This window comes from Mus musculus, chromosome 18 (assembly GCF_000001635.26).
Source record: "Mus musculus strain C57BL/6J chromosome 18, GRCm38.p6 C57BL/6J".
Taxonomy (NCBI): Eukaryota; Metazoa; Chordata; class Mammalia; order Rodentia; family Muridae; genus Mus; species Mus musculus.
This window is the reverse complement of record NC_000084.6, coordinates 20,427,501-20,440,266: the sequence shown is the minus strand read 5'-3', so window position 1 is coordinate 20,440,266 and position 12,766 is coordinate 20,427,501. Positions and strand designations below refer to the sequence as shown.

Below are 12,766 nucleotides of genomic sequence, written 5' to 3'. Positions count from 1 at the left end.
TTAAAGGAAGACAAGTGTCTTGTACAAATAAAAAAGCAGGCAATTTTGGTGCAAGACTTTAATCCCTGCGCTCAGGAGGGTAGAGGCAGGTGGAGCTCTGTGAGTTTGAGGCCAGTGTGATCTACAGAGCTAGTTCCAGGATAGCCAAGGCTACACAAAAAAACATATCTCAAAAAAACAAAACCAAGCCAACCAACCAACCAACCAACCAACAACAGCAACAACAACAAAGAAAAAAAACTTACCACTACCAAAACCACAAACAAACAAACAAACAACCCAAAAGAAGCAAAAAAAAAAAAGTATTTTAGTCTAAAAAGCTATTTAATATTTTTAGAGCTGGTGTATGTGTGTGTCTGTGTGTTTGTATCTTTGTCTATCTGGGCTGTGTACTTATCTCTGTCTATCTGTGTTGTGTGTTTATGTGTGTGTGTGCGCACACACATAGTGTATTCATGTGTTTGGAGGCCAGAGGTCAGAGGTCTGAAATTTGTTTCTCACATGTGCTCCTTCTGGCCCTGAGTTTGTTGTTTTATGAGTATTTCGAGGGGCATGGAATTCACTGATTCAGATGGGCTGGCTAGCCACTGTGTCCAAAGGATTAGGACAGAATTTTTATCCTGCAACTCTCTCTCTAGGTAAAGATTATTGAAAAAAAGATGTGCTAAAGTTAGTGATTATAGTATGGTTGCAATACTAGTTATTTCTTAGGATATAAAACTTATTCTTATGTAAAATTCCTGCCATAAAATATGCAACAATTTGAAGGTGAAAATACAAAATTGCCCAGCTGTCTTATCAAATATTGTACTACATATAACTCTTTAGCCCCTTATACCATCACCACCACCACCACTACCAAAAATAAGTCAGACTTAGTTTCAACAGTCTACCATGTGATGAGGACACCATAGCTTTCTGTAACAGTCAGCCAAAAGCCAATCATTTAATGCTTTCTCTACTTTGGCACAAAGGGAACATCAGACAATGTGTTTTTCACCTGTCATTAAATTTCTGATAGTTTGTTTGCCAATTTTTAAAAGACCAATTTCATTCTATGTGTCAAAATAATGTTGTTTACTGTGAGGACTAAGTTAATGAGGCTAGGTTAGTTCTAAGCATGCTCTTAAATTTTAATGCCTATTTTCAACTTAGGGTAAGATAATATCATTTTCTTCATCATCTACATATTTTACTTTCCAAGAACCAGGGTGTTTGATTGGAATGTTTACGGACCATTTGTAGAATGCTTGGTCAACATGTGTCGGTAAAAATCCTTATCTGATCAATGACTGCTTTTTATAATCTTATTAACTCTATAAAATATAGGTCTCATTTGTCTAATAACTGTTCAGCCTCTGGTGATTCCTGCCTAATAAAATTTATACAGCCTACAACATTGCCCACCTCTTTCGATTCTCCAGGCAAATTTTGTTAAAACCAAATTCCATAGCCAAGCATGAACTTCTATTGGATAAGTTGTTAGTGGTAGTAATTAGAGGAGTCCAGAGTTTCTATTGTGGAAGCAACTTAGTGACATCATGTCTAAGTGCACAGTTTCCACAGGGCACAATAAAGCCCTGGAAGAACAGATTGCTTTCCCAAAGCTACACAGCCTCTTTGAAGGGAGCCATGACTCAAACTTGGGACAGCTGAGTCTCGGTGACTGCCAATTGTTCCTCATTGGCTTATGTCAGAAGAACATGAATGAGTATCCATAGGCGAGAGATAGTAAGGCACCTAGTGATGGAAGGAAACGCCCCACTGAAACTTTCAAGTTTGGGTACTTTTAATTGGCTGACTCTCAAAACCTAAGTACTAAGTGTTCTAAGTACTTCTTGTGGTTGAGAACTAGCTGACATAAAATCAGTAACCCTGAGAAGTTGCCACGCCCCATTAGAGTAAGCTGAAATCATGTCCTAGACAGGCTTTAATTTAGTTAATGGGAAAAAGGACGGAGTTCAATGACAGCAGACTAAAGTAGGAAGAACATGCATTTTCACACAATATTATATAGATTCTCCTCATTTTGGTCTTGACATATGCTAGACATCTTTACTCCCCATTTGCAGACATTAACAACTGGTATCTTAAGGAAGCTGTTGCAAATGTTCATGAGTGTACATCTTACACAGTTACCATCAAGGCCTAACACAAAAACTTCGGTTTCAGTGAGAACTGAAAAACAATTAAGCATCAGTAACCATTAACATTACGATGGGAAAATAAGTGAGCACTACCCAAGGGAGATTCTGAGAACCTAAATTATGATATTCATTCCAGATCAAAGAAATGAACTCTTCAATTAAACAATTTTACTGTTAAACGTACCTGTGCAGAAAGCCATAAGTCAGATTGAGTGTGTCTAAAATCTTGAGAGGTGTAGTTTTCTGTGCCTACCCCCAAAGGTATACCACAGTAAAAATATGAAAATAGCCCACAAAAGCACAGCAAGTGGAGCATACTGACAGTTGACACTAGCTATGAAGTACCCTGTAGCTTCTAGAATTTTCTTTCAGCTCCCCCTTTTTAAATGATTCTTTTGTTTAAACTGGCCATTGTAATAGGCCACTGCACTGGTACTTGGCATTTTCTATTTTTTTTTTAAAGAAATGTTTTAGTAATCTGTCTCTTAAATGGAGAATGGACTGTTCTTCCACTGTTCCCATGTTCCATTTCAAGCTTAGACTCTGTGCTCTTGGGCAGTGTTAGTACCTGTACCACATTTGTAGCCCCTTACAATGTAAGTTCCGGAATGAACTTACTGTGCCAACTGGCCAGTGCTGTGTTCCCATCCTCCCAGCCCTGCCTGGCTGCCATGCCTGGCTGCATCTCTTGGCCTGGCTGATAGAACTATTAAGAATAATGTTCTGATGAACCAGGATAATGTCCCTTGCCTGAGTTGGCAAGGGTGTCATTTTGCAAGTTTTTGTCAGCACACACGTGTGGTCATTTCTCAGAGATGGATAGACAACCAGTTATTTGATTTTCTTTGAAAAAGAAATGCCTTCCTCTCCTTATCTTTATCTTATTTGTAAGATGCACTTTGACTTATTTCCTCTGTCATTTGATTATCAGTTGACTTAAATTTGATCCAGTCTAAACCGTTTTAATTGTTTCTTCAAACAAAATTTTCTAATTGGAAATGGTTTGACTCCTTGTCCATCCTGAGCTTGGCTTTCCCTACAGACATGGGATTAGAAGTAGTTGTCTTCTTTCAAGAATACACGATGCTGGCTGTGTTTATGTGGTGGGAAGTGATCCACACCTGGGCCACTGCAGAGTGGGACAGAAGTAATTCTATATCCAAGACACAAGTGTTTACTTTAAATAAACAGACCATTTAAATGTTTCCTTCCTGGCCTATAGGGATGCTTTTTTAATGTGACTTAAATATTTCATAAGTAGTTGCAACATAATTTTGACACAGTTGACAGTCCTCTTCTTAGTAAGAAACTCACAGGGAAGTAACTGTTTATCAGAATAGGGCTTGATCAACTTTTGCTCCTTTCAGATTTGAAGCCCTTGGAATTTGCATAACAACCTGTCTAATTTAAGTATAAATAAAAAAAGAAGTGGATTTTCTTTTCTTTTCTTTTTTTTTTTTTGTCTATCATGGAGTTTAGAAATTCCTTAGTGTTAACTGGTTTGATGTCATGCTGAGGTCAACCTAATTCAGTCTCTCTCTCTCTCTCTCTCTCTCTCTGTCTCTCTCTCTGTCTCTCTCGTTCTTCATCCCAGTTAGTCCCTCATGCCACAGAGAGGTCTTGGGGACCTACAGAGATGAAGATCTTTGCTAGTTCTTTGTAGAAAGCAGATTAAAAATAAGAAAGTCCATGTAGAAAGCCGAAGGTAGACAGAAAAGACAAGAGCTGGACCTTTTCTTCCCAGACCTCAATTTTCCACTTACCATAAATAAGATCAGAAGGCAAATATTTCTGAAGAGAAGCCAGTCCATTGCTTCGAGTCTCTCTTGGCCTTGAACCCCAGTGAGAATCCGTTCTAGTCCCAGTCTTCCAAATCCCAGATTAGTCCTTGAAGCAGGCTGTACTAGGAGATGTCCTGTCAGGAGGGTATGGATGATAACTGTGGGGCTCCCTGGGCACAGGGATGAAGATATTCTATAATGGCTCTGTTTCTCCACCCCAAGCTCCTGGGCTGGCCTGGAAGGCTGGCATTGTTGGGCTCTGGGTAAGAACTTAGCCACACCTTGATTCTTATTGCAATGAAACCCTTTGTTGGACACCAAAGAAAAATCTTACAGAGTGAGGGCAAGATTTATAGGGAAGATACCCAATGAATAATAAATTACTCACGACATGAAAAATAATTAAAACACTAGGGCCTATCATCATGGCGAATAAAATTAGAAGGCTCCTTCTGACTGCCAACATTGTAAAAGCAAAATTACATGGACCAACAACAACACACACACACACACACACACACACACACACACACACACACACACAGCCTCTCTCTCACAAGAAATACACATACATTCTCACTCACACACACAAAAAACATTCAGACACACACTCATACACACACACACACACACACACACACACACACACACACTCATGTCCACTATACAAGTAGCTTCAAGCAGTGGAACCTTTAGCAAAGGACATTTTGAGAAGGCACCAGGCCTGACACTGAGAGGAAAAATGAGTGCTAAAAAGTCTCTTCATTTTGGTGAGTTTTGCTTTCCACTTAAGAAGTCCTGTGGTTGAAAAGCAATTTCAATTTTAAAGATGTCCTGGAATAGGCATTTAAGGTGAAGGGAGTCTGATTTAACCGGTACTGGCGTGTTCCTTTCAGAAAGCAAACCTCTATGATACAATGGGACTGTGTTTTCTTACTGCTCATGGAATTTGTATGAGAAATTGGTGACAATTTCAAGCCAAGAAATTAAGTAGAGTAAATAACAGAAATGAGGGTGTGTGTTTTAAATCTTCATACATATTTATTAATAAGCTGAATGTAGAAATTAGATTACTTAGGAGCAAACAAAAACCAAAATAGTATCTAGATAATTTTGATGGTCGTTTTTGTCTTCTAATTTCTTTCTTCTTCTTTGTGAAGGCACACCTTGAATGGAGAGTTGAGTCTCCACTCTACAGTGGAAAAATGCAGTTTGACAGCCACACCAAGTGTAGAAAGAAAATGTAACTAAATGTTCTCTAATTGCTAATCCACCCTGACTGGAAAATTTCAAAGGGAAATTACACCTTTTGTCCCTTGTCACCGTAATGCAGAGACTAGGCAGACTATACTAATGGAGTAGTTCCAAAAGTGCTTGGTCCTTGAGAAACTTGGCTTAGCATCTTCAGAGGCATAAGGCAGAGTATAGGCAGTTAGAAGGCTCGTGTGGTATGCCCAAATCAGAGAAATTAATTATATGTTTGGAATGCTCTTAAGAAAGACAGAAGGAAGTTTTGTTCACATAGTGGGAAAAATAAATCATTATAAAGAGACAGTATTTGAAGACACCTATCAGAGTGAAGCTTTAATTTTAGACTATCTGCCTAATTTAAAGTTATGTAAAGTGAACAAATAAAGCATGTTTAGTATCAGTTTTAAAATGCTTCTTCAGATAGTCCCAAGTTATTTGAAGGTAGGTGCTATGGTGACTAAACCCTTAAAAATGGATTTCTAACCTAAGCACTAACTGCACTGTCTCAACACACAGTTGGGAGGACAATAGTCAGCTTGAGATCAGCTCCAGTTTATTTCAGGGGGTTTAATGCCAGAACAGGCATTTGAGTTGGCGTGGTGTTTGGCATAGATTGTCTAGAACAGCAGTGCAAATAGCATTTGCCTGCGATTCACAAAGTTACCATGGAATAAGCAAGATAGTGAGAATTTGTGTTAGTGTGCTGCATGTGGAATGTCCCTTGGCTATTGATCCAGTGTGTGTTTCTAACGGTACAGACATTTTGTCAACACGTGTGCGGATGGTTTGTATCTCAGAAACTTAAGATGTAAAGCTGCTTAAAATTTGAATCCTAGAAGCACAGGAGAATTAGAGTGTCTCAATTTAATGGACTTGTAGACTTAATATACACAACCTTTTTTGGTCTTTTCATAAAGGGAATATCAGAGGCTGTTGGAGCATATTTAGAAATTTCAGTATTCAACTATTGTGCTCTGTGGGTAGCAAATAAAAATAAATAAAGAGGTTTATGTCCTTAAATTATTTTTTATATTAATTAATTGTGTGTGTGCACCATGGAACAAACATGGAGCTCAGAAGACAGCCTGAGGGAATCAGGTCTGCCATTCTACCACGTCAGTCCTAGGATTCTAGTTTTCAAACCCCAGCTATCAGGCTCGGTGGCAAGCACCTTTACCTGCTGAACGATCTTGTCAGGCTGTGTAAGACTTGATTGCCATAAGAAATCACAGTGGTTCTGATGCATTTTGATGCTACTACAGAATGTGAGGTGTCGAGAAGAATTTTGAGGTGAACTCATGGCTGTGTCCTATGGGTCAGCCAGAGCATCAAGCAAACATACAAACAAACTCCTCTAAAGCGCCCCCCCCCCCACACCCAAAACAACCAAACAAACCTGCAGGAACAGAGAGAAGCCAGCAGCCAGGGGCTACACTGATGATTTTCTATTTGTGATTTCTTCAAAAAGACCCCAAGGTGCGCTAAGCTGCTGTGTCTTGCTAACGTGTGTTGTCCGAATTTCCATGGTGTAGCCAGCTAATGTAGTAGTTTTATTTTTTTTTATTCAGGCAATCTTGAATTTGGGTAATTCTATTGTTCTGAAAGAATTAAAGTAGCCAGTGTTTTTGTGTCACAATGATATTCAAAGGGGAAAACCATTATTTAATTTTTTGTTATTCTTTACGTGTCTGATAGATGGACATATCCTACACGTTTTCTTTTTCTAAAAGATAGGTGAGGTTTTCTTTCTTCACAAATGCAATTCATTGAATAGATTTAAAAAAACAAGCAACAGAAGTAAGTACAAGATTATTTTATTGTGATTCTACATTTGTAACTCTTGAGTGTAGTATTTTCTAAAATCTAGCATATTAGTCTTTTGTTATTGTTGTTGCTAGGACAAAGTACCAAAGACAAAGTACTGTAAAAAGAAAAGAGATTATTATTATTATTATTATTATTATTATTATTATTATTATTATTATTATTAAAATTTGGAAGCTGAAAAGTAGAAGAATGGACGAATCCACTGGTGTAGTTTCTGATGAGGGACTCTGGCTAATGCCATCATGGGCGGGGTTTGTCATCTAGAAAAATACAAAGTAAATATGAGTCAGAGTTCAGATTTGCTCATTTTGTAACACACTCTCTTTAGGAAACTAATCAGATCCCTTAGAAACTACAGGAACACTTTCCAAGGTCAGATCCCTAATGACAGGCAGTCTTGAAAGATGTGTGGCCGTGGCTCTCACCTCAGGTGGACAAAGATCAGCTAATCTTTTTTCTCCTGAGGACTTCAGGCACTGTAGGAGCAGAGCGTGAAATATTAGTGCTTGAGGTCAAGCAGAGGTCTTAGAATCCAATCTCTCTTCTCTTCCTTTCCTGTGACCTTTGTTTCAGCGATAGCTCAGACCTGCCAAAGATAGGTAATAATTCCACCCCCACGTCAGAGCCAGGACTGATTTGTAAATACCAGCCGTTTTTCAGCATTGCCTGCATGTATGAGGGTAAAAATAATTGGTGGCTGGATGATACCACTTAAAAATGACCTCTCCATACGTCATAACTTATGAAACTTTTGAGTTTAGAAGTTCTTATGAGCAGAATGTTATTTTAGTGTATATGTATATCTGCTATTGAGCTAGAGGTGTTTTCTCAGAAAAGAAATAATGCCCCTTGGATTGTGAGGATGTGCTAGATTAGTGTCCTTGCATTGCCCTCATGTTGTCTACAACAGCAGGACACTTGTCTGTCAAGTCATGATACACCTTCTATTGTGATTTTCCCCAGAATAAGTTCCCTTTGGGGGAAAAAGGGACTGGATAACATATGTAGGCCAAGAGACTATGGCAAGAATGTTAAGAGAATATTTTTCCTCATTTTATGATAGTATAAGATTCCCAGAAAGTGGTATTTAGCCATCTTCAGGCAACTTTTCTTTTGAAAGCTGATGTTAGAGAAAAAGAAATTTAGAAATATTTATGGTCATGGATTAGTTTGTCAAATAGTTTAGTTAGAACTAATGCCCGAAAAGAGATGGTTGTTAGCCTGAGTCTGGGAGATGGGCAAGTGTAAATATGCTTTTCTTTGTGTTGACCCAGTATAGCTGTTGTGACAACATGTCTGATGGGTCACCTACAGCACTGAAGATAAACATCCTGTGCCCTTGTTAAAGCTAATTTAGGTATGGCAACCAAGGGCCAGCCACCAGGTTATTTAGTAAGTGTTAGAAATCATGGAGGGTAAATGTTAGTTTCCTGAAGAGTCATTAATACCATAAGGATGATGCCAGTTTGTACCCTAAAATCGCGCATGTCCTCTAACTGAGGTGCACTGCTGATTTTCTTTGTGGGTAAGATGTGTTCCAAACATATGGACAGAATAGCTTGGCTTCTGGTTCTGTGTTGATTGAAGTCTGCCACTTACACAGCTACTACACATTTACCTTGCAAATGCCTCTGAGTTCCTGATATTGACTGAGGCACATGTGTTATATTCACTTAGATGTTACTCTGGCTTGCTCAAGGCTGCTAGTTGTGCCCTTCCTTTGGCAAAGCTTTACTGGATATATTGTTTACCTTTGATACATTATTTCTGTAGCTGGATAGCTCAAATATAGGATTTCAACAACTCAGTTTGGGGAAGAAATCCAGGAATAAGAAAAAAGTAGATATGGCATTTTAGTTGTATTTTTTGAGTAATATGGAAAACTTGCAAATTTCTCAGCCTCTGGTCTACTGAGTTAGAATCTGGGATGAGACAAAGAATTACTTTGTTCCATGTTTCCCAGATAATTCTGGGCTTGCTGGCTGGAGTTAAGACCTGTTGACTCATGGGTCAGTGACACAGCTTCATGGGTAAATGTGCCTGCCACCAAGCTTGACAAGTTGAGTTTCATCTTGTGGTGCATTGAATGAGAATGCCCCCCCCCCCAATAGGATCAGGTATCTGAACATTTGCCCTTGGATGATGACACTAGTTGGGGAGGTGATACAGCTTTGCTGGAGGAATGATGTCACTAGGGTGGCCTTTGAGAGTTCATAGCCTTAGTCTGCTTCCAGTTTGCTCTGTGTGCTTCACCCTTGGGCTTAAGGATATGATTGCTCTGATCCTTGCTCTGGTTATCTACTGACATGCCTGTCTCCAGAGGGAGGTGTCCCTCTGTAACTGCAAGCCTAAGTAAAATCGCTCTTCCACACGTTTCTCTTGGTCATGGCATTTGTCAGAGCAACTAATGCACATCTTCAGGATCTGCACGGTACAAGATCAGAACTCAATCTTGAAGTTGCCTTCTGTCCTCCTACAATACGCCATGCATATGTGTGCCTCCCCTGTACACCTACACACAAAGTAAATGACATATGATAAAAGCATTTTAAAACAACCATTCATTCAGAGTCATTATCTTATTCTATGGATGACCAACATAAGGAGGATGTTACGTAAATAAGAACCACAATTTTTATTTAAAATATTGATTGTTTATTTATGGTATGTGTGTGTTATAGTGTACATGTGGGACACAGGAAAACCTGTGGGAGTTGATTCAGTTTTTCTCTCTCTATTGTGTGGTCCCTGCTGTGTTGAACTTAGGTCCCCAGGCCTGGTTAATTAGTATCTTTACACACTGATTCATCTTGCTAGTATGAGGACATTTTTCTAATGTAATTTAATGTCTTTTCATGGAGGTGAGGAGTATTAGCTATTAACATTTATCTTTATATGAAAGAATTGCTTCCTTTCCCCTTTATTCTATCTTGTTGATGACATCATTACTGCTAATTTATAAACATGCACAACTTAGAAAAAAGCACAAATGGCATCCCTAAAGAGTTTGACTTTTCCCCTTCCCTCCCATGCAAATCAATAATGTGGAACCAGGTTTCCATTATCAGGTAGTTTCATAGTTCCTTCATATATTACGGAGGATTAATGTCAGTTTCGGGGAACACTATATTCTTGTCTCAGTTCATTCACATTACTAAAAACAAACTATCAAACTCTGGTTAGCTTATGCACTGCAGGGATTTGCTGCTGATATCTCTGACAGCTTAGAGGTCCAAGACCACAACACTGGCAGATTCTGTGTGTTGAAGCTTGTTTCCTGTCCCATAGGTAACACCTTCTTGCTGTTTGGTTTCACTGTGGAAGAGGCGATGAGCTTCTTTGAGCCTGTCTTTATTAAAGTAATAATTCCATTCATGGAGGTTCTGTACTATGTCTTAATCATCCCTTGAAGGTTCCACTCATGATATTGTCACCTTGAGGTTAGAAGTATGTAAGTTATTTTCTTATTGCTGTGACAAAATGTGTGGCCAGAAGCAGCTGAGGAGATGAAAGGTTTAATTCAGCTTACAGTTGAGGGGACACTGTCTACTACAGGGAGGAAGTCATGGCAGCAGTTACTTGATGTGACTCATTACATCTCGTCCACAATCCAGAAGCAGAGAGATGAATACTTGTTTTCAGCTGTCTTTCTCCTTTATATTCAGTCCTGGACTCCAGCCTGTGGAATGGAGAACCCCATAGATATGGTGGCTCTTGCAATCTCAATTAATTTGCCATAGGTAATCTTTTCTCACGTACGTGCCTAGAGACTTTTCTCTTGGGTGATTTTAAAACCTGTCAAGTTGACAATCAGCATGAAGCCTCACGAAGGTTTTAGTGTACTGGTTTGGAGGCATATAGGCAATCACATGGAATCAGTTCTGAAATACAACTGCACACTTAATATCTCTACCAGGGTGCATATGGCTGAGTTTGGTAGATCTACCAAGTATACTCACTGGTTACATATGGCTGAGGATGGCAACAAATGTAGCCCAACTTATAATACTTACTTAAAACATTATGAGATTTCTGTGCATTTTTTTAAGAGTTCAGGGTCCTTGAGCTTGTACTTTGTTTTTGTTTTGAGATGAGATCTTACCATGTAGCTTTGGATGGCATAAGACTTGATAAATACCCCAGGGTAGTCTTGAACTTGTAGAAAACGCCTGCTTTTTACTCCCTACTGCTGAGATTGTAGGTGTGAGCCATCACACCTGGCTTCAAAGAGTTCTAGATGACATTATCAAAAGACTGGAATAGGCTGGAAAGGTGGTTGAGCAGTTAAGAATGCTTGCTCGGAAACCAGGGGGACTGGAGTTTGGATGTGTGCATCTACATAGCATACCTGGCGATCCACAAATTCCTGTAACTGTATTTACGCCCTCTACTGGCCTCTATAAGCAATGACGTAAGGATCTACTGTTCATACACACCCATGCAGACTCACAAACATATAAATAAAAATGTAAAAGACAAGAATTTGACTTAAAATAAAAAGAGTAGGGCATACTTATTCCTAGTTTGAATGTAGGCTTAATTAGATTTGTGAGAGAGTCTTTGTGTTGTATGTGCATTTGGTCAGAGAACTTAGTTACCCGTTTTAGATTCCTTGAGAAGAGGGATTTTTTTTTCCATTCTTACTCTCCATGCTATTTTTTATTTGTTGTCCTGAAACATGGTAAGATAAAATACACTGGCTCTGCCATCTTTTACTGAAAATCCCCAATGCTTTCCCCGATCATTATTATCAGGTCTTGCTGTGTAGCAGTCACAGTGTATTCATATTTTCAAAGCCTATTCCAAATTGTGCATTCCAGTCTGTTGACAGTTGTTAGATTAGATCCTTGTCTGAAGTTAAGTATGCTATGCCAGGGTGACAGCAGGGTTACATGACATTCACATCTGGTTCCACCAGTAGGACTCATTTGCTCTGTTTTTTTTTTCCTAGTAAGTTAATTAATTGCTCTTAATTATACATTTCTTCTTCTATTTTCTAGGAGGTTAAATTAGATACTTTTATGTAACAAAATGAGGAGGTATTGAATCCTCCTCTGAGCAGTAATTCTTTTCCACTTTCTAGTATGTCCAACCTTAATATATTTTATATTTGTTACACTCTATGGCACTGGGCATAGATATATTGTTTTTCTACACATTGATATATTTTGAATGATAGTAGTAAATGTAGGTTTTATTTCTTATTTTTTATTCTCACTCATAGCATCTCCTTCCTGATAGTTTTCACCTGAGATTTTATTCGGTTTTAACCTGTTCTTGGCTGTACTGACCTATAAAGCACATCATGTCTCTTCTGAGAATCTTGTCCCTTGTCCTTGCTTCAGAGAGAGAAGCTTGAAGGCTTCACAGGACAGTCTTCCCAGAGAACCAGACTCCAGGCCTCCCTTGAATTGAATTCTCCCAGGCTCACGTTTGCTCCCCACCCTTTTTTTTTTTTTTTTTTTTTTGTATTGGAAGCAGCTCATTTTGAGGGTAATAAAATCTCAGCTCCAGCCTGGAGAAGACATTGCACACAGGAGTTAATGTGTTAATTGGCAGTGTGGAATAACACTATGTGTGGATGAGAACCGTAAAATTCATTTCTACTTTGCAAAGGATGACCTCTGATTGCTCCAAGAACCAAGGGGCAGTTCAAACATTACATATCCATCATGAGTATAACAAAGATGGAGGAATAGTTTGACATGCATCATTGCAGATGTTAGCCCCCATTTTGAAATCGGTTAAAATGTCTTCTAC

General features: G+C 38.8%; 1 protein-coding gene across 1 annotated transcript in view; it reads right to left on the bottom strand.

Annotated features, from left to right (window-relative positions):
• The window catches only part of Dsg4 (desmoglein 4), a 35,647-nt gene extending 31,555 nt beyond the window's left edge, over window positions 1–4,092 (bottom strand). Inside the window, exon 1 of the mRNA NM_181564.2 lies at window positions 3,911–4,092. Coding sequence (NP_853543.1) covers window positions 3,911–3,958 — 48 coding nt within the window. The 5' untranslated portion in view covers window positions 3,959–4,092. The remainder of the gene's footprint in view (window positions 1–3,910) is intronic.
• Between the last annotated feature and the right edge of the window lie 8,674 nt (window positions 4,093–12,766).